Consider the following 23,709-nt stretch of genomic DNA (forward strand, 5'->3'; position numbering starts at 1 on the left):
AGTACTCATCTCAAACGATCTAAGCCCCAGAGCTCACTGTAACAGCATTGCCAAAAGGGCATTAAGAGTTGTTAACCTAATTTTGCAAAGCTTCTTCTCCGGTAACACTGTACTGCTAACTAGGGCATACCAAACCTTTGCCAGACCAGTTCTCGAATACAGCTCGTCTACCTGGAATCCACACTGCATATCAGACATTAACACAATTGAACGAGTCCAGAGGTATTTCACGAGAAGAGTCCTCCACTCCTCTACTCACAACAGAATACCTTATGCCACCAGGCTTGAAATTTTGGGCTTGGACAACCTGGAACTATGCCGCCTACGGTCTGACCTAAGCACAGTACACAAAATTGTCTGCTACAACGTCCTACCTGTCAACAACCACCGTATTTTTCGGAGTATAAGACGCTCCAGACTATAAGACGCACCTACCTTTTTTGGTGAGGAAAACAAGAAAAAGAAATCTGCCTCCGCCTCCCAGCAATTTTGCCTCATTGCAGCAAACAGCCTGCTTTACTTTCATTTTCGTTTTCAGCATAGCTTGATTAGCACAAGAAAAAAAAATCTGCTCCCAGCAATTTACCTCTTTGCAGTAAGCAGTAGAGGTCCGCACAGCAATAGACAATGGCAATCCCTGCAGCCTGAAACAGCTGAGCGTCGGGAGGCTGATCCAACGGACAATCAACTTGTGCTAATTAGGCTGTGCTGAAGCTGAAATGGGCTGTTTCTTCTTGCTGTTTGCTGCAAGGAGGTAAATTGCTGGGAGGCAGAGGCCAAATGATGGGGGCCAGTGGGTGGGCGGGGCTACATTCGGTGTATAAGACGCACCCAAATTTTCATCCCCTTTTAGGGGAGAAAAAGGTGCATCTTATACTCCGAAAAATACGGTACTTCAGCTTCAACCACAATAATACACGGGCAAACAATAGATACAAACTCTAGGTAAACTGCTCCAAACTCGACTGCAGAAAATATGACTTCAGCAACAGAGTGGTCAATGCCTGGAATGCTCTACCCGACTCTGTTGTTACTTCCTCAAACCCCCATAGCTTCAACCTTAAACTGTCTACTGTGGATCTCACCCCATTCCTAACAGGTCTGTAACGGGGCACACATAAGCGCACCAGCGTGCCTACCGTCCCTGTTCTACTGTCCCCATGTATTTGTACTCATTTCATGTGCTCTTGTCCATGTTTATACTTATACCTGTTATCTCGTACATGTTTGACAAACTAAATAAAATAAAAATAAAATAAAATAAAATAAATTCATCAACAGACATGCACACAAATTGAGACAGGGGAGGAAAAGATCCGATCCAGGCAAGTTTTCAGAAAAGTATTTCCTTCAACCGCAGGACTGCTTACCCAATGTAGTGCAGTAAAACATCCGTGACGATTTTGGCTGCTTTGACAATAGGGCTTTCGGGCTCATTGAAAGTCCTTGCGTTATGTTCGATGTATCGTACCTCCCACATTAATGCTGATATTCTCCTGAAAAAAGAGAGAAGACAAAGACACTTGTCAGAGTGTTTGCAGCATGACTACTATTTTGAGACAGCCCAGGAGTAAAATACAAGACACATAGGTTTGTCTTACAAACAGTGGTTTATATACAAGACTTCTATATATAGACATACAAGTGGTAGGCACATACCAGGCAAGCAATCTATCTTCAACTCTACACGGAGAACTACAATGCAGATAGAACACAACGAGGAGAGTGATACACGAGGAGAGAGAGCTACGCCCTCTCATGGCCTCCCTTATATCAACACTCTTCTGGATTATCTAGGCCAGGGGTCTGCAACCTTAAACACTCAAAGAGCCATTTGGACCCGTTTCCCACAGAAAATAAAATATCGGGAGCCACAAAACCCTTCCCGTGCCTGACTATTTCTTGAGCAGCCACAAAACTAGCATATGTAGTTGAACTGAACGTTCTGTTTTCTTCTGAAACTTTTCTTTTCTTGGATTTATCCATGGTTGAAAAGCTCAATAAATCGCATGTCAGCGGGTATCGCACACTGGCGTTGTGACACATATTTTGAGTGACAGGGAGCCGCAGCAGAGGGGTGAAAGAGCCACATGCGGCTCCAGAGCCGCAGGTTGCTGATCCCTGATCTAGGCAACTGAAAAGGGTTGGACAAGATACACTGTACATGGGTTCTGCATAAGGTTTTTAAGAGCAATTCCATTTTTTAAGAAAGTTTTAATAAGAACAACTATGTGTTATGGAGATAAGAAAGCATCCTGGTCCAAAATGCCATCACACAGAACCCTGGGCATCATTCCTTTCAAGAAAACCCTGAACCTCAGGATGGCATGCCAAAGTTGACTGAAGTTATTCACTGTTGTTAAGTTAATTAAAATAGTTTTGTTTTAAATCAGCTTTGGTGGACTGCAAAACCTATTTATAAATACAGAAAACACCTAGCTACTGAAGGTCACACGTCCCAAATTCAGACTTGAAAAATTAAAAAAACCTTTGTGTTTGCTAGCAAATTAGTCAGTCCCATCAGAAGAACTATGGTTCCCTTATTTTTTAAAAAAAAAAATCACTAGAAGTTGCAGCAGAAGAAATTTAGCACAAAACCAAACAATGATAAACTCTTTTATATATTAGCGACTATTAATCCAACCTGTAAAATCTGTTTTCAAGTCTTCTCCTTATTGTGGTGAGGTCAGTTGGATAAGCAACAACAGTGCAATACAGAGGATAGGCACTAAGGTCAACTGGAACTGCAAAGGGATTAGAAATCTCTGCAAAAAAAATAAATAAATAAAAAATAAAGCAAAGGTGAACTGAATAAAACTTTTAAGAAAGGTGGTAGAAGCATTATGTATTTAGGGGGAAAACCTCTCTGATAATTAAGGTGAAGTTTGACTTTATATAAATATTACTCTAAACCCTAAAACCAGGTGATGCCCCCAAGATATTCTCCTAATTCAAATGTTGACAAGTAAAAATCAGATTTTTTCTGTTCGTGTTATATTTCAGGCAGCCCTGCAGGCATGGAAAGTCGATTGTTTTTTTTAAGTTTTGAAAGATTATTCCAAGGAATTACAAACAGGAATAACAGATGCCTCTTTAATGTACTGCAATTGATAAGAGTCATTTGTTTTCTTTTTTCTTTCTTTTCTTCTTTTTCTTTGCTTTCTTTCATTCTTTCTCTCTTTCTTTTTCTTTCTTTCATTCTCTCTTACTTTTTCTTTCATTCTTTCTTTTTCTTTCATCTTTCATTCTTTTTCTTTCTCTCTTTCATTCTTTCTTTTTCTTTCATTCGTTCCCTTTTTTTCTTTCATTCTTTCTTTTTCTTTTCTTTCATTCTTTCTTTTTCTCTTTCTTCCCTTCTTTTTCTTTCTTTCATTCTTTCTTTTTCTTTCATTCTTTCATTCTTTCTTTTTCTTTCATTCTTTCACTCTTTCTCTTTCTTTCTCTTTCTTTCTCTTTCTTTCTCTTTCTTTCTCTTTCTTTCTCTTTCTTTCTCTCTCTCTCTCTCTCTCTCTCTCTCCTTCCTCCCTCCCTCCCTCCTTTCCTTCCTTCAATTTATATGCCACACATCCCATTTCCCAAAGTGACTCTGGATAGCTTAACAATTAAGAATTAACAATTCTGCTCATTCTAGCCCCAACAGAGGCAATAGGGGAAATCCAGACCTGGTGATGTTGCCCTACCTAGAGAAAGAAGCTGATCGATGCCTTGGAGAACCCGCACGCATTCTTCGTCTCGGGAATGGGAGCCCCATTCTCCTTCCTGGGGCTTGTATAGCAGAGAGGCCAATTCCTCGCTGGTCACTGGAACTCCAGCCCCCACCTCATCTGGATAAGCAGCTGCAGAGAGAAGGAGGGAGGGGGAGAGAGTGAGTGACTTGGATGTATCAGGTTAATTCATCGTGGTAATGATATATTGTGATGAAGTGCCTAAAACAACGCTATCCATCTTTCATTTAAGGCAATCTCTGCAAAACGCACCCCAAAACAAAATTAAAAAGTTGATACTTTTGACTTTCTCCTGTATTATTCAAATATATCCTGTAGAGTAATTGTTCTGGCAGGTCTGAAAGGGCTTTAATTTTAATTTTACTATGCTGCTTAAAAAAAACAAACTGTGTAAACTGAAGGTAGCCCGTGCAGTCAAGTTAAACATTATTGTTAGTTTAATTTACTGCAAGTTCAAATCTCACTGCAAATTACTGCAAGTTCAGATCTCACCAGGCTCAAGGTTGACTCAGCCTTCCATCCTTTCTAAGGTAGGTAAAATGAGGACCCGGATTGTGGGGGCAATAAGCTGACTTTGTATAAATATACAAAAGTATGAAGGCTATTGCTTAACGCATTGTAAGCCGCCCTGAGTCTCCGGAGAAGGGCGGCATATAAATAAATAAATAAATAATGTATTACTTTATTTCTGTATTACTTTAAGCTACTTAAAACTGGTCAATGAAATGAAGTCGTTTCAGTCCAATTCAAATTGAATTCTTTTTTATGTACAGTAAAGGCTTGGAAAAACCTACTCCGATTTGATCTATAATGCTGCTGTAATATTTTGCCATTATAAAAAAATAATCTCTATCAAAAGGAAGGAGGTAGGAAACAAGCACTATTTACTTCCTTCTGGAATTGGTTCCATGTCCCAGGGGCTCATGTTTTCTCTTTCGTTGTTGTCCCAGCTGTAAAATAATAACAATAACAACAACAGTAAAACATCTCAGAAATACCTTAGTCAAGTTAAAAAATGCACTGCAAGGCTATGGGCGAGAAAACTTGGCGAGATCCGGTTCATTTTTTTTTTATCAGTTTGTCCTCCCTATCCCCATCCCACTAAATTTGTTCCCATTTTGTCTATTTTGCCAGTAAAATCCTAACCCAGTATACATAAATTTATTTCCAACTTTCCACTGGGTGGAAGAGACTAAAACGAAACATAAAAAATCAATTGCTTTTCATGGCAATTGAGCAGAAATCTTGTAATTCTAAGAAACGGGATGAAAATATTTTCAAACCAGCAGATTATCAATGCTTGTGATTACTTAATTTATGTACAAAAACTTGTTTTTTTCTGGGGTTTGAGGGGGGAGGGTTGCATTAAAATTCCAACACTTAGATTCGTCCTTACTGAACACTGTAGCACTGGAAGGAACTGTCTGGATATTCCGCTTGGAATGGCTGTTGACTCTCTACGGTTCCAAACCACCACGCATCATCAATTATACTACGAAATCTATCCCCTGCAATAAGAGAGGCAGACAGAACAAAGTTAATACCTGCAGGGGCTTGTAAAACAAAGTTGAAAGGGACCTTGGAAGATCTTCTAGTCCAACCCCGTTCAAGCATTCCATACTCTTTACCATTCTGGGCCTATCTCTTCTTTAAAGAAACTCCCATGATGGAGCCCCCACAACTTCTGAAGGCAACCCATTATCCAGAATTCATGTTTTTTGGGGTATCAACCTTTTGAACGGCAGCAGGGATTTTAGAATGATTTGGTTCTCGAACCATTGTTCTCCTCACCCAAGTGATTGCAGAATATACATATACACAAGAACAGTTTTTCCCCCGAACGCCATCACTCTGCTAAACAAATAATTCCCTCAACACTGTCAAACTAGTTACTAAGTCTGCATTACTATTAATCTTCTCATTGTTCCTATCACCCATCTCCTTCCACTTATGACTGTAACCTTGTTGCTGGTATCCTTAGGATTTTTCCCTATGACTGTCATTAAGTATTGTACCTTATGATTCTTGATGAACGTATCTTTTCTTTTATATACACTGAGAGCCTATGCACCAAGACAAATTCCTTGTATGTCCAATCACACTTGGCCAATAAAGTATTCTATTCTATTCTATTCTATTCTTCTATTCTATTCTATTCTATTCCTATTCCTATTTCTTCTATTATTTCTATTTCTATTATTTCTATTTCTATTATTTCTATTATTTATTATTCTATTCTATTCTATTCTATTCTATTCTATTCTATTCTATTCTATTCTATTCTATTCTATTCTATTCTATTCTATTCTATTCTATTCTAATCTAATCTTATTCTATTCTACATAACATTGCAGTATCATATTAAACTGGGAAAAGCTTGAAGGTAAACAGGCAAACATACCGATCTGCCAGTTTCTTTCTTTGGCTTCATTGTAAAATTGATGCAACACAAGGAAGTCAATGACATCAGGCATGTCATGGTACCTGGGAAACAGAAATGAAACGATTCAGCCAAGGAGAAGATGGAGGTGGTTGTAATAATAATAATAATAATAATAATAATAATAATAATAATAATAATAATAATAATAATAATAATAATAATAATAATAATTGTAACTGGAGCCCTTGGAGCAATACCCAAAGGGCTACCCCGCTATTTAGAAATTCTAAATTTGCCGGACTTGAACATTTTGACTCTACAAAAAACCACCTTACTCGGAACAGCTTACATCCTCCGACGATACCTTAACAGTTCCTAGGTCCTTGGTTAGGACTCGAGCTGCTGAGCTATTAACCAGCCTCAAAGGCTGTGAATCTCACTAAAGATTAACCAATAAATAATAATAATAATAATAATAATAATGGTAAAGAGCCTTGGTACTACAGTGGTTTAAAGCACCCTGTTATTAACACAGCTGCCTGCAATTTACTGCTGGTTCGAATCTCTCCAAGGCTCAAGGTTGACTCAGCCTTCCATCCTTTCTAAGGTAGGTTAAATGAGGACCCAGTTTGTGGGGGCAATAAGCTGACTTTGTATAAATATACAAAAGTATGAAGGCTATTGCTTAACGCACTGTAAGCCGCCCTGAGTCTCCGGAGAAGGGCGGCATATAAATCAAATTTAAAATAATAATAATAATAATAATAATAATAATAATAATAATAATAATAATAATAATAGTAGAGCCGATTTGGTGGAATGGTTAAGGCAGGGGTGAAAACTCAAGGCCCGGGGACCGGATCTGGCCTATAGGCCCATGGTGCTTTAGCCCGGCCCAGACTGACCGGGCGCTGATCCATAACCTGATGGCGGCTGTTTTCATTGGCAAAGTGCTGCAGGAGGCTGTTGCAGCCAAAAACCAAGGTTGGGAGGGGCACACACGAGGTCCGTTTTCGCTGGCAGAGTGCTGCAGGAGGCTGTCGCAGCTGAAAACAGAGCACCCCTCCTGAGGTCCGTTTTCTCTGGCAGAGTGCTAGCAAAACAAACATAACTGCCCTCTGCTGTCTAGCGCAGTAGACAGCCTGCGCCGCCGTCCAGGGATCCTCCATGTGGCCTGAGAGGGACGGTGAGGCTCCTCTGGAGGACAAGGGTTTTTGGCGCTCTCCCTGGTCTCGCCTCCTCCACTAGAGACAATGGATCCCCCAGCCCCACCTGGGCCACCACAAGCACCCCTGACATGAGTGACGTCGAGCTGGCCATGCCCACCCCGGCCACACACACCCGGCCCCCTGAGGTCAAACACAACCCTGATGCGGCCCTCAATGAAATCAAATTTGACACCCCTGGGTTAAGGCATCAGGTGAGAAACTAGGGGACCGTGAGTTCTAGTTCCACCTTAAGTATGGTCGAAGGTTGCTGTGCATAGTTGGTGAGTAGAAGAAAAAAAATGAGACCTCCATTACGCGCTTTTGGGAAGAATGAAAGGCACATGTAGAGTCTCCCAAAATACCTAATTTAATTAAAGTACTGCGGCTGAGACAGCCAGTTTGGTGTACTGGTTCAGACACCAGGCTAAAAACTGGGAGATCTAATCTTGCCACAAGTACAAAACCAGTTGGGTGACATTGGGCCAGGAAGGCTGAAAGAAAACCAGTCCAGCCAATTGCCAGGAACTAAAAACTTTGAGTGTACCATCAAAAAAAGAACAATAAAAAGTAGCCGTCGCTTAGGGACTGTCTCCTTCAGCAACCGTTCACAGTTACGACGGTGATGAAAAAGTAACTTGGACTAATCCTTGCATTTACGACCTTCACAGATCTGTAAAGCAGAGGAAGTAAGAGCAAAGAGGTAAGTGCTTAGGGAGAAAGATCACTTAGCAATGATTTTTGCTTAAGGACTTGGTTGCCAGTCCCAATTGTGGTTGTTAAATGATAAAAATAATTTAAATATGTATAGTGGCCAATGACTCTGAGTGGTTCATAATGATCCAGAGATATTACAATGGAATTGTTAAAAGATGGCAAGTGCAATGAAGTGAGGGGTGTCACCAGGGGTGAAATTCAAAAATTTTCCCTACCGGTTCTGTGGGTGTGGCTTGGTAGGCGTGGCTTGGTGGGGGTCATGTGACTGGGTGGGCGCAGCCAACTTTTTTTTTTGTACTTTTTTTAGCATTTTTTAACTTTAAAAAAGTTGAAAAAAGTTCGGACAATCAGCTGTGACAATCAGCTGTGCCCGTGATCCTCGGAACCTTTTTTTTTTTTTTTTTAAAGCATTTTTTTACTACCAGTTCAGGCAAATGCTACCGGCCTGAACTGGTAGCATTTCACCCCTGGGTCTCACCCTCCCATCCTAAAATCCTGGGTGAAGATCCAGGTCTTCATTGCAAGGATATCAACATGACAGAATGATTGTTAATACTCCCCCACCTGCAACATTTTGGGAATCCCTGGCAAAAAAAGACATGATTGGAAGAAGAATGGGAGGGGAGGAAAGTCAAAAGCTCAAAAGCATCACCATGAAGTTTAACTAGAGCTTTAGCGAGCCACTCACTTTATGGAAAACGATTCCCCTGTCATTTTGCCCGAGATGGGGTCAAGAAAGGCAAGCTTCAAGCAGCACAGCGTAGGTGGTCCAACTTCGTACTTAATTCCCACAATCTTCACAAATTCTTGTTCCTGTTTGTCAAAGATCAGAAAAGGTCAACAGTTTAGGGTTGCTTCCTGTTTTGAATTTTAAAGCACACCCAGGCAAAGAGCATTTAAACGGACCGCGCTTTTGTTAAATTAGCATCTAAGATAGAAATGTCTTCATACTCCGATTCTAGCAATACCAGGAATGAAACATGGATGCCATCCCTGAATCCTTAGAATCAGAGTCAAATCAGGATAAGGTTATATATATACTGAGCCACTGTACCAGGGGTGAAATCCTACCAGTTCGGGCGAACCTCTAAGGATTACTGGCATCAGTTTGCCGAACTGGTAGTAATCACCCCTCGTTGGCCTCACTCACGCCCGGCCACCTCTTCCGGCCGCTCGATATTCCACAGAATTCAATGTTAAATGCAGCAGAGAGACTGCTAACTTTTCTCCCTCCATTCAGAATGGAGCTGCTGCAGCCTGTCCCTTTAAGGTAGTCCCCAGGAGGGAGCAGGACAGGAGGGAACCATAAAGGGAGCAGCAGCTCCGTTCTGAATGGAGGGAGAAAAGTTAGCAGTCTCTCTGCCACAGAATTCAATGTTAACTGCAGCAGAGAGAATGCTAACTTTTCTCCCTCCATTCACAACGGAGCTGATGCAGCCTGTCCCTTTTAAGGTAGTCCCCAGGAGAGAGGGGGACAGGGGAAGCAGCTGGAATGGAGCCGTTTTTGTGAAAGGCAGGAAAATGGGGAAGGGGATTTTCCTGCCTGTCATCCATTCCTCAATCTCAGCACAGACTGAGGGAAGGATGGTAGACAGGAATATTCCTCTCCCCATTTTCCTGCCATTCACGACAAGGAATGGCTGGGAGGGAAGGGGCCGGTGAGGAGTCCCTCGATGTGACTGATGTCGAGTTGGCCACGCCCACCCAGTCACATGACACACCCCCAACAAGCCACACCCACAGAATCGGTAGAGGAAATTTTTTAATTTCACCACTGCACTGTACTGTTCCTTTGCTGGGGGCTTAATAAACAAGGGAAATTCCCACCCCCACCCTCAATCACAGCTTACGGTTTTAAGCGGAGTCCTTTATTGTTTCACACCTATAGACAGAATCTTGCCAGTTCTTTATTGTGTGAAACAATACAAATTTTTGGTTTGGAAGAATTGTCCAACACACACACAGTGGCCTATTTTCCTTATATCATGATATACATAACTGGAGTCAGGATTTATTATTTATATTTATTATATTTATTGTCAGGGGTGGGCTGCTGGGGGTTCGCAGGGGTTCGGGAGAATCTCTAGCTAAGATTCTGTGCAGTTCGGAGAACCCTCTGGCCCCGCCCACCCTGCCCCTCCCCTCCCAGGAGTCCTCACGCGGCCCATTTTGGCTGCAGGTAAGTGCAGAGCGCACAGGAAGGCTCGGGGAGGGTGAAAAAGGGGCCTATTGGAAGTTCAGGAAGGTTGGAAACAGGCCCGTTTCTGGCCTCCAGAGGGCCTCTGGAGCCTGGGGAGGCCCCGCCCACCCTGCCCCTCCCCTCCCAGGAGTCCTCACGCAGCCCATTTTGGATGCAGGTAAGTGCAGAGCGCACAGGAAGGCTCGGGGAGGGTGAAAAAGGGGCCTATTGGAAGTTCAGGAAGGTTGGAAACAGGCCCGTTTCTGGCCTCCAGTGGGCCTCTGGAGCCTGGGGAGGCCGTTTTCGCCCTCCTGGAGGCTCGAAGAAAGCCTCTGGAGCCTGGGGAGGGCAAAAACGCCCTCCCTGCCATGATGTAGGAGGCCAACTAGGCCACGCTCACTATGGCCATGCCCATCCAGCAACCAGACAGAGAACCCCTTGCTAAATTTTTTGAAGCCGACCTGTTTATTAGATATTTATTTATTTATTTATTTATTTATTTATTTATTTATTTATTGGCTAAGATGCACTACAGAAGATAATCAGGCAGATATGTTCACATCCTATCAAACTCCTTCATCAAAGACAGGGCTGTTTTCAAGAGCTCTTTGTGTACAGCCAGTCGCCAGGCTCAAATCACAGCATCTCCAGACAGGACTGGGGAAAACCTGGAAACTATTACCCGAAAGCTGCTTCTGAATAGCTGGCTGGGGAATTCTGGGAGTTGAAGTCCACCTATCTTAAAAGTTGCCAAGGTTGAGAAATGCTGGGGTAGACTAATGGTTGGACATGATATATAAAGTACATTATGGCCACAATCAATAACCCACCATAAAATTCTCTCGACTGCTTACCCTGAGTTCCATTTTATTCCATGGCTGCTTTTGTATGTTAACACTATAAATTTTTGCTTTCCGAATTGCACGCACGTAAGCTTCGTGCCCTTGCCTGAAATAGATTATCTGGAAAGAAGGAAGATGAGAAAACAGGGCTGTTTATACACTGGAAAGCAACTTCCATTAAAATGTTTCAAATACTGAATCCTAAAAATAAACCCTGTTTATTGGTTAAATTACTGCTCATCTTTGGAACTCTGGAAAGTACATCATTTATATATTACAAAAGAAAAGGATGCCAGAACTAATATCTGCTAATGAATCGTAACTTCGCATGTTCAAAGTCCATCTGCTTCTTTCATTAAATCATAGGGGTGAAAAAATGAAAGTTTTGCATGATATCCAAATCTGGAGTCATAGTCTGTTGCATAAAGTAGATGGTAAGTTGTGTTTTGATCAGAATTCACAGCTGCCTAAGCAGGTGAGCGGTTTATGTATTCTGAACACGCAAAAGAGCATTGGACTGAGACGGCAGCATAACTGACACTGAATTCTAGTCCTTGGGGAGACTTATGGTTCCACTTGAGACCTCTGCCAGTGTGTCTGTAAGCCAAATCAGAAGATCAACAGGCCTGAAGTGTTTTCCAGTTTTACTTGCAATTCATGAAAAGGACAGCGAACTCAGAAGGCCTATTTCTCAGAGTTCTTATAGGAGAAGTCATACTACCAAACTTACTTACTTACTTACTCTTTTTCTTTCTTTCTTTCTTTCTTTCTTTCTTTCTTTCTTTCTTTCTTTCCTTTTTTCTTTTTCTATCTATCTATCTATCTATCTATCTATCTATCTATCTATCTATCCATCTATCATCTTATCTACCTATCTATCCATCCATCCATCCATTATCCTATCTACCTACCTACCTACCTACCTACCTACCTATCCATCCATCCATCCATCCATCCATCCATCCATCCATTCATCCATCCATCCATCATCTTATCTACCTATCCATCCATCCATCCATCCATCCATCCATCCATCCATCCATCCATCCATCCATCCATCCATCTATCTAACAAATCTATATAGCTGCCCAACTCACACATAGGTGACTCTGGGAAGCTTACAAAATGTTAAAAAAAAAAAAAATTAAAAGCTCAACATATAATAAAAAACTTCTGCGAAATTCCAGCCTTGCAATAAACTCCTCCCCACCCACCCAAAAGTACTTAAAATACTTTTCGTATAAATACTTTATTCCAAATAGCATTCTTTGTCTTGACATAATTATTACGATACTTTGAATCTACTCTAGTCATTCCCCAAGGTAAGAGTCCGACATGAAATGAGATCGTGCCAGCATGTCTGAAAAGATTTATCCCTTCAGTTTTATTATGGATGGCTAAAATTATTTCTGTGAACTTTACCGGACGGTAATCAATCAATCAATTTTTACTATGCTCACAGATCATCACTATAAATAAAAGTGTTGAAAATAATAAAAATAAATAAAAGACAAAATAAAGTAGTGGTGGGTTATCAGTGGGTGGTTAAGAGCCTGCCCAATTTTGCATATGGCATGGCCACATTCAAAGAAACTACTTCATGTTGACCTGATAAAAGTAAGGTACAGGTAAAGGTTCCCCTCACACATATGTGCCAGTTGTTCCTGACTCTAAGGGACGATGCTCATCTCCGTTTCAAAGCCGAAGAGCCAGCACTGTCCGAAGACGTCTCCGTGGTCATGTGACCAGCATGACTCAATGCCAAAGGCGCACGGAATGCTGTTACCTTCCCATCAAAGGTGGTCCCTATTTTTCTACTTTCATTTTTTACGTGCTTTCGAATTGCTAGGCTGGCAGAAGCTGGGACAAGTCACGGGAGCTCACCCCGTTACGCGGCGCTAGGGATTCAAACCGCTGAGCTGCCGACCTTTTGATCGACAAGCTCAGCGTCTTAGCCACTGAGCCACGCATCCTTTTTGACCTGATAAAAGTAGCTGTACATAAAAGACATCAGTATTTCCTGAATATTTTATTAGATGAGGTGTTATAAATTGAGTCTGTGAGCTCTCATAGAAGATGCAGAATAATTATTGGAGGTTAAACTGAGCCAAGAATTGAAGTCTGTGAGTACCTCGTCTCCCATTTGAGGGACAAAAGGAGAACGCCGTGGGATGGTGTCTAAGATCCAGTGAGGAGCGAACCATTCTTCTGTAGGCTCGGCATCCATTGACAGCAATCCACTGGGTTTCTTAAAAAGGGAAACATTTCTAAGTTTGAATACAAGCAGAGAGACCGAGTAACTGATGCACAGATCGTAAGGCGGTGGTGAATGACCTTGCCTTAATCAAACACTTCTAGGGGTGTCATTTTTGAAGCTTGCTTACCTTTTTCCGAGCCTGTTTGGGTTTCTTGCGCTTCTCCTCCTGTCCTTTTGTCTCTTTGACATGTTCATCCTCAGAGCTGCTGCAGATCTGGCGAGCCGCTTGTCTTGTCTGTCTTTTCGGAGGCTGGAGATTAATCCCAGCGTCGGCCGTCCAGTCGGAATATTCGCTGGACGAATCGCTGAAATGGTCACGTGAAAAAATAAGGAGAAACAACGAGTAGGGTTAAACGCAATTCGAAGGGCTTCAAAGGGAAGTTAGAGCTTGTTGCCTACCTAGAAGTAGTCATATAAAGGGAAATGTTACCCTTCTCAAGTTTATTCCTTTCTAGTTTAACACTAGGTGAATTTTTCTAGTTTACCAGTAATTCTAGTTAAATTGTCATTTGCCACTAAATTCTATTTTTTTTCTCTTTCCGTTCAACTGTGCCAATTCTCAGAGACTGCTTGGACAAGACCATGAAGTTTTCTTGGCAAGGTTTTTCAAACGTGGCTTGCCATTCCCTCTTCCCTAGATCTGAGATTTAGTGGCTGGCCCAAGGGAACCCAGCTGATTTTGCACCCAAGGCAGTATTAAAAGTCAGAGGAGAATGTAATTTAAAAAATATTAGATTGTCCAGAAATGGATAGATTAACACTTGCTATTAAGGATAAAAAAAGAAACTGAATATTTTTTGATATGGGACACATTTTATCAATGGCTAGATAATAGAAACAGAAGTTAAAACGGAAGAGATATAAAGGAAGGAAATGGTACCGAGGAGAGTCATTAAAGAAGACGATGTTAAATGTTAAATATTAAAGTTATTATACTATAATGTTATTATATTATTAATTTGATGGTGATGACTAAATATAATGAAGATGTATAAATATGACCATCTCTAAACATAATTGTACCAACAATACACACAGTTTGATGAAAATTGAGTGTTACATAAATAAAACAAATAAAACATGAAGAAAAAAAAAAGAAGTCACAGATAGTTTATCATAGAATACGCACACTTCTGCTCGATAGTATTCTAAGGCCCAGGAAAGAATGAATGGATGGATGGATGGATGGATGGATGGATGGATGGATTCTTTCCTGGGCCTTAGAATACTATCTAGCAGAAGTGTGCGTTTTCTATGATGAACTATTCTCCTGTTCATGAAGAGTAGTTAAAATACCTGGAGCTGCTTTCGCTCTGCCATGCAGCTACGTTGTCATCTCCAGAGCCATCGCTGGTGCCCACGGAATCAACTTCCTGAAATGGAGACAAAAACCCAAACGTTCTTCAAGTCTGTAGAGATTCTCAGTCATCCAGGTCGTGGTTGCCCCAAAGGTGTGTTTTCAGGAGGCAACTGGACTTCCTTGTTGTTGTTAATTTTTGAAGACGTTTCGCTTCTCATCCAAGAAGCTTCTTCAGCTCTGACAGGATAGTGGAGAATGGAAGGATTTATATTCCTTGCAGACAGCTGGTCATTTGCATCCTTTTAGGGGGTCGTTGAAGCACTTGGAGGTTTACCTGTGTCCTCAGGGTCACCTGAGTAGTGCAAATGGTTCCTGTACTCTAAAGGAACCAGGAGATCCTGAGGACACAGATAAACCTTCAAGTGCTTCAACAACCCTCAAAAAGGGTGCAAATGACCAGCTGTCTGCAAGGAATATAAATCCTTCCATTCCCCACTATCCTGTCAGAGCTGAAGAAGCTACTTGGATGAGAAGCGAAACGTCTTCAAAGAAAAAACAAGGAAGTCCAGTTGCCTTCTGAAAAAGCACCTTTGGGACAAGCATTCTTCATTTCTTTTCTTTTGGGTGAGGTCTTCCTAAATTAAGCTTACCAATAGAAATAGAAAGCTTGGTCTTAAGTCAAGGACTACCTGTATAATTGTTGTTGTTGTTGTTTTAAACGAAAGGGAAATAGCAAAAGAACAGAACCTTAGGCAACCACACACTAAAACAGAGGTCTTCAAACTTGGCAGCTTTAAGACTTGTGGACTTCAACTCTCAGAATTCTCCAGCCAGCTATGCTGGCTGGAGAATTCTGAGAGTTGAAGTCCACAAGTCTTAAAGCTGCCAAGTTTGAAGACCTCTGCACTAAAGCAAACCAATGAAAAAAGCCCGGATGGTCTCACCTCTGAGGAGCTCTCCGAGTCTTCCTGGGTGTGGGAACTTCTCCTGACACTTTGTGAGTGACGGTCAATGGTGGAACGCGTCTGGTAAGCGTGTTGCCGCCTGCGCTGGTTTCTGCGCAAAGACCGCCCACTACCGGGTTGATAGTCGCTCTTTTGAGAATAACCAGGAAAAAAAGGAGATAGAAAATTTCAATTTGGAAGGGGGAAGCGTTTGCTGCAAGAAAACGTTTTAAGGTGAAGCAAGTTTTTTATGTTCTTGAACGTAGCTATGAATGGCATCGCAAATTCTAGGCACACATGTCTGCCTGCCTGCCTGCCTGTTTGTTTCTTGTGCAAACATTAACTGCAACTACAAATTTGGAAACATCTGCTTCAATTTTGTTTGAATTCAGGTAACTCTGTTATTTTAAAATTTTGTTGTTGTTAGTTGCGAAGTCGTGTCTGACCCATCGCGACCCCATGGACGACATTCCTCCAGGCCTTCCTGTCCTCTACCATCCTCTGGAGTCCATTTAATCTCACGCCGACTGCTTCAGTGACTCCATCCAGCCACCTCGTTCTCTGTCGTCCCCTTCTTCTTTTGCCCTCAATCGTTCCCAGCATTAGGCTCTTCTCCAGTGAGTCCTTCCTTCTCATTAGGTGGTCAAAGTATTTGAGTTTCATCTTCAGGATCTGGCCTTCTAAAGAGCCATACATTGCAACTGGGAAAACCATAGCCTTGACTATATGCACTTTTGTTCGCAGGGTGATGTCTCTGCTTTTTAGTATGCTGTCTATATTTGCCATAGCTTTCCTCTCCAGGAGCAAGCATCTTATTAATTTCTTGGCTGCAGTCCCCATCTGCGGTGATCTTGAAGCCCAGGAAAATAAAATCTGTCACTAGATTTCAGAATTTAAAAAAGCCGAATCGTGTTCAAATACAATGCTTTTTCCATAGGCCTCGTTTCTTTCTACCAATAATTTCCCTAGATCTAAATCTTTCTTTTAACGTATTCCATCATCCATCCATATATAAAAGGGCTAAATTTCCAACTAGTGAAGAGGGCCTGCACCTGGGGGAAAAAAAATCCCGCTTTTGAAAACATTCCTCACCCTCTGCAAAGTGTGCGATGGCTTCCTCTTCTTTTCAAGGGTATACAGGTAGATTTCCAATTCACCTTTGGCTGCTCGGCATTCTTCCTGAACTCTTTCAGAAGAAAGATCAAATTTGGGTTATTGTCCAAATATTTTCAAAGATCTCCTGTTACTTGGTTCTAAACCTTTTTTTTTCCTTTTAGGAAAGAAGGATTAGTAATTTTACCTACTGTCCATGGCAGGGGTGAAATCTAAAATTTGTTACTCCCAGTTCTGTGGGCGTGGCTTGGGGGGGGTAATGTGGGTGTGGCCTCTTTTTTTTTTAAACTTTTAAAACCATTTTTTCTACAACCTCTTCGGCTAAGAGGTTGTAAAAAAATGCTTTCAAAAGGCTCTGACGATCCAAGCTGAGTTCCCTGATCAGGGAACTCAGCTTGGATCGTCAGAACATTTAAAAGAAAAAAAAGGGTTTTTTCCTTTTAAATGCTCTGCCGATCTGCCGATCAACTCAGCTGGGATCGTCAGAGCATTTAAAAGAAAAAAAAACCATTTTTTTCTTTTAAATGCCTTTGACGAGCCGCACGATCATCAGAGGCTTTTTTTGTTTACTTTTAAAAGCATTTTTTTCGACTGAAGTTGTAGAAAAAAATGCTTTTAAAAGTAAAAAAAAAACTTCTGATGATTGTGCGGCTCAGCTGGGCATGGGGGCGGGGATTTTTGCTACCGGTTCTCTGAACCACCAGTCTCCATCGCTACTGGATCGGGCAATCCAGTCCGAACTGGGAGCATTTCACCCCTGGTCCATGGCTGAAGCAGACTTTTGTTTTTCAACCTTTTGGAACTTTAAGAAATGTGGACTTCGATTCCCAGAATTCCGCAGCTAGCATGCTGGGCTAATTTCACAAGGTGCTAAACAGCCTATAAAAGCAGTCCTCGACTTAGGACCACAATTGGGACCGGAACTTCATGGAAGTGAGGTGGTCGTTAAGTAAGACATCCCATCACTATGGTTTTACAACCTTTTCGGGCACAGTTGTTAAGCAAATCTGGCTTTCCCTCCCTACTTTGCTAGCAAGGAAGATCTTCCCCTGGGAAGATCACAAATGGTGACCATGTGACCCTGGGATGCTGCAATGCAACGGGTTGTAAATACATGTCAGTTGGCAAGCATCCAAATTGTGATCATGTGACCAAAGGGACAGTGTGATGTGAAACCCTAAGCAATCATTTTAAGCAAGCCCCAACTTCCTTGACACAACCATTTTTTTTTTACCTGCTAAGTCCAGGAGGCAGCTCGTTTACTACTACTCTTCTACTCCATGCCATGAGATCTCTCTCTGTGGCGATCTGACTTCTCGGAGCATTGTGGTGCATCTGACGGACACCTTCAATCTGACCACTCCGTCTGAGCCCGACATTTGTGGGGGAAGCCATATCCAAGCTTGGGCTCCTCAAAACTACCAAAACAAGCAGAACAAAATCAGAGCAATAACAGAGAATATTTGCAGCTCGGAGCTGAAATGAGGGGTCCTTGTTGCTTTCTGAGCTTGGTGGTTTTCTCGAAGACTACAGATTAACAGAGTTGGAAGGTACCTTGTAGGTCATCTAGTCCAGCCCCTCACCCAAGCAGTGTAGCAGTCACCCTACACCAGTCCAATCTCTTCTTGAAAGCCTCTAGTAATGAAGCTTCCACAACTTCTGAAGGCAACTTCTGTTCCGTGGGTAGATTGTTCTCACTGTCAGAAAATTTCTCCTCATTTCTAGGTTGAATCTCTCCTTGATCAGTTTCCATCCATTATTCCTTGTCTGGTCTTCGGGTGCTTTGGAAAATAGCTTGACTCCCTCCTCTCTCTGGCAGCTCCTCAAATATTGGAAGACTGCTCTCATGTCTCCCCTGGTCCTTCTCTTCAGTAGACTAGCCATGCCCAGTTCCTGCAACCGTTCATCGTATGTTTTAGCCTCCAGTCCCCTAATCATCCTGGTTGCTCTTCTCTGTGCTTTTTCTAGAGTCTCAACAACTTTTTTTATAGTGTGATGTCCAAAACTGGATGCAGGATTCTAGGTGTGGTCTTACTAAGACTTTATAGAGTGGTATTAGTACCTCACTTCATCTTGATTGTTAATGTAGCTTAGAATTCCATTGGCTTTTTTTGCTGCTGCTGCACACTGTTAGCTCATATTTAACTGGTCGTCCACTAAGTCTCCAAGATCCCACTCAATATTACTGCTATTAAGCCTCATTTCACCCAGTCTATATGTGTACTTTTGGTTTTTCTTGCCTAAGTGTAGGACTTTACTTTTCTCTACATTGAATTTAATTTTGTTAGATAGGGCCCAGTGTTCAAGTCTGTCAAGATCCATCTGGATCTTGAGTCAATCTTTCAGACGTTTCATACCCAACTAGATACCATCAAACTAGGTACCTTAAAGATGCTGAGAATCTAGAAAGAGTGCAGAGAAGAGCAACCAAGATTATTTGGGGACTGGAAGCTAAAACATTTGAAGAATGGTTGGTTGCAGGAACTGGGCATGTCTAGTTTGATGAAAAGAAGGACTAGGGGAGACATGATAGCAGTGTTCCGATATCTCAGGGGCTGCCACAAAGAAGAGGGAGTCAAGCTTTTCTCCAAAGCACCTGAGGGCAGGACAAGAAGCAATGGGTGGAAACTAATCAAGGAGAGAAGCAATTTAGAACTAAGGAGAAATTTCCTGACAGTTAGAACAATTAACCAGTGGAACAACTTGCCCCCAGAAGTTGTGAATGCTCCAGCATTGGAAGTTTTTAAGATGATGTTGGATAACCATTTGTCTGAAGTTGTTTAGGATTTCCTGCCTAAGCAGGAGGTTGGACTAGAAGACCTCCAAGGTCCCTTCCAACTCTGTTATTCTATTCTATCATCAGGGCTAGCAGTTATCTAGTTTGAGTAATGAAATGTCTGCAAGAAAACCACCAAGCTCAGAAAGCACCAAAGACCTCTCAAAATCAGAACACACCGAGCTAAACCGCCCCCCTCCCCCCAAAAAATCTTCTACCGTTTTTGCTTTATTAAAAGGACAGTGGAGAAAGTTGCAATTTCCCACATTCTCGCAGGAGGACAAGAGGAGGGGACTCTTACCGTGCACAGACTGCAATCTGTTCTGCGGGGGGTTCGGCTGCGCTTCACTTTCGCTGAGCCTTCTCAGGTCTTGCTCCCGTTGTAGCTCCCGGATTATCCCATCCAGGATGCTCCCTTCTTGATCGTTGGTCTGTTGTCCGATCACTTGCTCCACCACTTCGCCATCGCCTTTGGGAGACCAAACATAGCATTAAGCGGAGAGGAACCAGCGGCGGCTGGTCCTCGACGTACAACAGTTCATTTAGTGACCCTTTGAACAGCACTGAAAAAAAAAAGTGATTTAGGACCATTTTTCACACTTATGACCGTTGCAGCATCCCCATGGTCACGTGATCAAAATTCAGATGCTTGGCTTATTTATGACCGTTGCTGTGTCCCAGGGGGGTCACATGTTCCCCTTTTGCAACCTCCTGACAAGTAAAGACAACGGGGAAGCCAGATTCACTTAACAACCGTGTTACTAACTTAACAACCACAGTGATTCACTTAACAACTTGGCAAGAAAGGTGTTCTGACCTAGGCTCCCTTAAAAAGCAGGAAGCAGAGTCTTGGTCCCAGCAAAACCTGTTTTATTTACACGACTGTGAATTCCTTTTATTCACAGTCAGCAAGGCCTGTCCAAACAGTTTTTCAAAGGAATATTTATCAACACAGACCTTATCTCGCTTGGCAAGCTGCCACGTAACTAGTTTCCAAGCGCAATACAAGGCAAAACGTGGTACAGAGTCTCTGAGAGTCACAGAACAAATTGTTTCCTGCAAAAGCCCCCTCCCCATTCACTCCTCTTTTGTTTCCTATGGGAGGGGCCAATCACCTCCAAGGTGTGGCTTTACTCCCAAGTCGACCCTGCTTTCTTAGTTGTTCTTCTGGCAGCTCTGTGCATGCACACACTGGGAATGGGCTCCAGCTGTTCCTCTGCCTCACTGCTGTCTAGCTCCCTCTCAGCCTCCGACGCAGAGCCCTCGTCCGAGCTTTTCCCAGCCCCCAGGACTGGCCCATGTTCCTCCCCAACTTCCTCACTGTCTGACTCTGCTGCCAGCTCTGCTGGCCGCCAGCGGGCCACAACAAAAGGTTGCAAAATAAGGCAGAACCCACTTAACAAATTTCTTGCTTAGCAAAATAATTCCGTTTGGATTTGACAATTCAGTTTGGATGTACACTGTTATAATTTTAAACTGTTTTAACTGGGGTGTTGATTTTAATTTTATTTTATTGTGATTTGTATCGGAAATTGTCATTTTGTAAGCCGCCTTGAGTCCCTCGGGAGAAAGGCAGCATATAAATCGCAATAATAAATAAATAAATAAAATAAATGTTGGGCTCAATTGTGATTGTAAGTCGAGGGCTACGTGTATTGCATTCCAAATGTACAAAGTGTACAGAGGCATTTTTAAAGAAACTACCATTCTGGGATCATGACAACCAATAACCATGTTACAATCTCTGGGCCATTTTCACAGGCCGTCCCACCAACGAGGCCTAGATGATGTGGTAAGTATCCCCACCGCCACCAGATCATTTCAGCTCTGTTAGAAATTCTGTACCATTTGCTACGTAGCCCAGTTGAGGGATAAGTTGTTCGTCTTTGCAATTTTCCCGCCCGGGCACCAGTCGCTGGTATCTTGTGGGGTGAGGGTTCCCATCCACATCTACCAAGAAGGGGGGAGGCATGAGATGTGGGGCTTGTTGGGTTTGTTCATCGAGCACATAATTGTTAGCATCACGGATCAGCGGCCGATAATCTGTATGGAAGAACATCTGATCTGGAATCTACATGAGACACAAAGAGTGCAGATATATATATGATAGATAGATAGATAGATAGATAGATAGATAGATAGATAGATAGAATAATAATTATTATTATGAATATAAAAAACAGAGCAATAGTCTTCCCTTTAATGTTGTATGCATGTGAGAGTTGGACTCTAAGAATGGCTGATCAAAGTGTATACAGTTTCACATACTACAAGAATTGAGATCCCCCGCCACCAAGTAATAGAGAGTTTCCTCTGACCTTCGAGGAACTTCCCTGTTCCTCTTGGTCTTCCGAGGTGCCTCTCTTTCTTCCCCGTCCCTGCAGGACGGTTCTGGTCCGAAGACCCAACGGCAGCGGTTCGTCAGTCTGGGTTTTCGCGGAGCTCAACGGAGCCCGCTAATTCCCCGACTGTCTCGCCGCAACGCCAAACCAGAAGCTACTCTACTGGTTTCTGTGGGTTCTTCTGCTTCTGCTCACCTAGGAAAGTGATGGTGAACCTTTTCGAGTGCCCAAACCGGAACGTGCGCACGTGCACATGCGTGCGGGTGCTGTGCCGGAGCGCATGCACACCAGCCAGCTGGTCTTTGGGTTTCTGATGCGCTGGTGTGTGCACACCAGTTTGGGCACTCAGTGACGAAAAGGTTCGCCATCACTGTAATAGCCTATCAATTCTTCAGGAGAAAGAACTATATTGTACTTATTTTTCATAACCCATTTATTTCCAAGACCTATTTAAGGTATGACTGGCAGAAATTATATGTGACCTGCAATCCAACGTATTCTAAACACAACAGGGGAAGGAATCTATGTTAACTACCCTGTTTCCCCGAAAATAAGACCCTGTCTTACATTTTTTTGAACCCCAAAATAAGCGCTTGGCCTTATTTTTGGGGAGGTCTTATTATTTTGGGGTGCGTGGAGCAAGATGGGGCTTCTCTTGCCATCTTACCTGATTTCCAACTCTGCGTTTAAATATTTTTGGGGAGGGTTTATTTTAGCGCATGCGCTCAAAAGCCCAATTGGGCTTATTATCAGGGGATGTCTTATTTTTGGGAAAACAGGGTATTACAAGTATCACAAATCAAAAAGGACAAAGCTAATTTATGGGAAGCTTCTATTGGCTTGAACAGAGCCCAAAGGACGTGCTTAAGCTTATCCATACATTTATAATATTTATAAGAGTTTAATCTGAATTATCTAATGCACACGCTAAGCTTATGTCCAGTGCAAATAACAGCTCTAGAAATGCTCAGCCTTACCTTTTCAAAGTATTTATTGCACCCAAAACCAAAGAGTAAGAGGTGTCCGTGTGAATCTGTGCAAGCAAAATGCTGACCATCTGGGGAGAATTTGCAATCAAACACAGCACCGTGACCCTGGCCCTCTATCTGTTAAAATAATAATAAAAAGAGAGAGGAGGGAAGAGAAAGACGGCACGTTTACAACCGTTTGAAAATGTTTCATTTTCCAAACCAAGCCCCTCAATGAGGTCTACCGGACTTGCTCAGTTTCAAAACAAGATGAGAGTTCCCTTAGTTAGAGGAGTAGCCATGTACAACTGAGAAATAAAGGCATGCCCAAGACCAGCGGTGAAATCCTCTTAAGTCTGCTACCTGTTCTGTAAGTCTGCTACCGAGAACGCGCTTTGCCTGAGGCGTGCCCGCGCAGCGCTAAGAAAGGAACGTTTTGAAGCCTTCCGAGTCTGCAAAGGTAAGTAGAACAGCGAGGGGGGAAGGAATCCGCTGTGTCACACGATTTAGATTAGCTAGAAAGCAGGAAATCTGACAATTCTAGCTGATATAAATCGCGTGTCACAGCTGATCGTCGGAAACACCGGTTGGCTTGAACCGGTACCATTTTTTTACAACCGGTTTGCCCAAACTGGTCCGAACCGGTAGCATTTCACCCCTGCCTAAGATATTTATGTAACTTTCTCCACTGGTGAAAAAGCCAACCCACTTGACGGAGACATCCCATGCCAGGTCTTACCATGTTGAAGTAATTGCGAATTTTTGTTCCTTTCTCAAGGTCCCAAATGAAAATGTTCCCATCGTGGCCCGCAGACAGCATGATCCTTTGGTCAAATGGGTGAGCCTCTAAAACGAACACTTCATCATCGTGGCCCTGTAACAAAGGTAAAGATACAGGTAATCTTCGACTGACGACAACAGTTCATTTAGTGACCGTTCAAAGTTACGACGGCACTGG

The 23,709-nt window shown here is 42.5% G+C and overlaps 1 protein-coding gene across 2 annotated transcripts in view; it reads right to left on the reverse strand.

Moving 5' to 3' along the window:
• The window catches only part of BRWD3 (bromodomain and WD repeat domain containing 3), a 55,585-nt gene that overhangs the window by 11,475 nt on the left and 20,401 nt on the right, over window positions 1-23,709 (reverse strand). For both annotated transcript variants that reach the window (XM_070951666.1, XM_070951665.1), the window contains exons 15-32: window positions 23,491-23,625; window positions 22,761-22,889; window positions 21,287-21,512; window positions 19,743-19,910; window positions 17,900-18,083; window positions 16,645-16,738; window positions 15,553-15,702; window positions 14,605-14,681; window positions 13,436-13,613; window positions 13,183-13,299; window positions 11,064-11,171; window positions 8,719-8,843; window positions 6,127-6,209; window positions 5,122-5,233; window positions 4,614-4,675; window positions 3,681-3,836; window positions 2,645-2,765; window positions 1,371-1,496 (exon numbers count right to left, since the gene is read on the reverse strand). In XM_070951666.1, coding sequence (XP_070807767.1) covers window positions 1,371-1,496; window positions 2,645-2,765; window positions 3,681-3,836; window positions 4,614-4,675; window positions 5,122-5,233; window positions 6,127-6,209; window positions 8,719-8,843; window positions 11,064-11,171; window positions 13,183-13,299; window positions 13,436-13,613; window positions 14,605-14,681; window positions 15,553-15,702; window positions 16,645-16,738; window positions 17,900-18,083; window positions 19,743-19,910; window positions 21,287-21,512; window positions 22,761-22,889; window positions 23,491-23,625 — 2,351 coding nt within the window. The remainder of the gene's footprint in view (window positions 1-1,370; window positions 1,497-2,644; window positions 2,766-3,680; window positions 3,837-4,613; window positions 4,676-5,121; window positions 5,234-6,126; window positions 6,210-8,718; window positions 8,844-11,063; window positions 11,172-13,182; window positions 13,300-13,435; window positions 13,614-14,604; window positions 14,682-15,552; window positions 15,703-16,644; window positions 16,739-17,899; window positions 18,084-19,742; window positions 19,911-21,286; window positions 21,513-22,760; window positions 22,890-23,490; window positions 23,626-23,709) is intronic.

Source organism: Pituophis catenifer, unplaced genomic scaffold (assembly GCF_029215685.1).
Source record: "Pituophis catenifer annectens isolate HBS135680 unplaced genomic scaffold, rPitCat1.0.hap2 SCAF_11, whole genome shotgun sequence".
NCBI lineage: Eukaryota > Metazoa > Chordata > Lepidosauria > Squamata > Colubridae > Pituophis > Pituophis catenifer.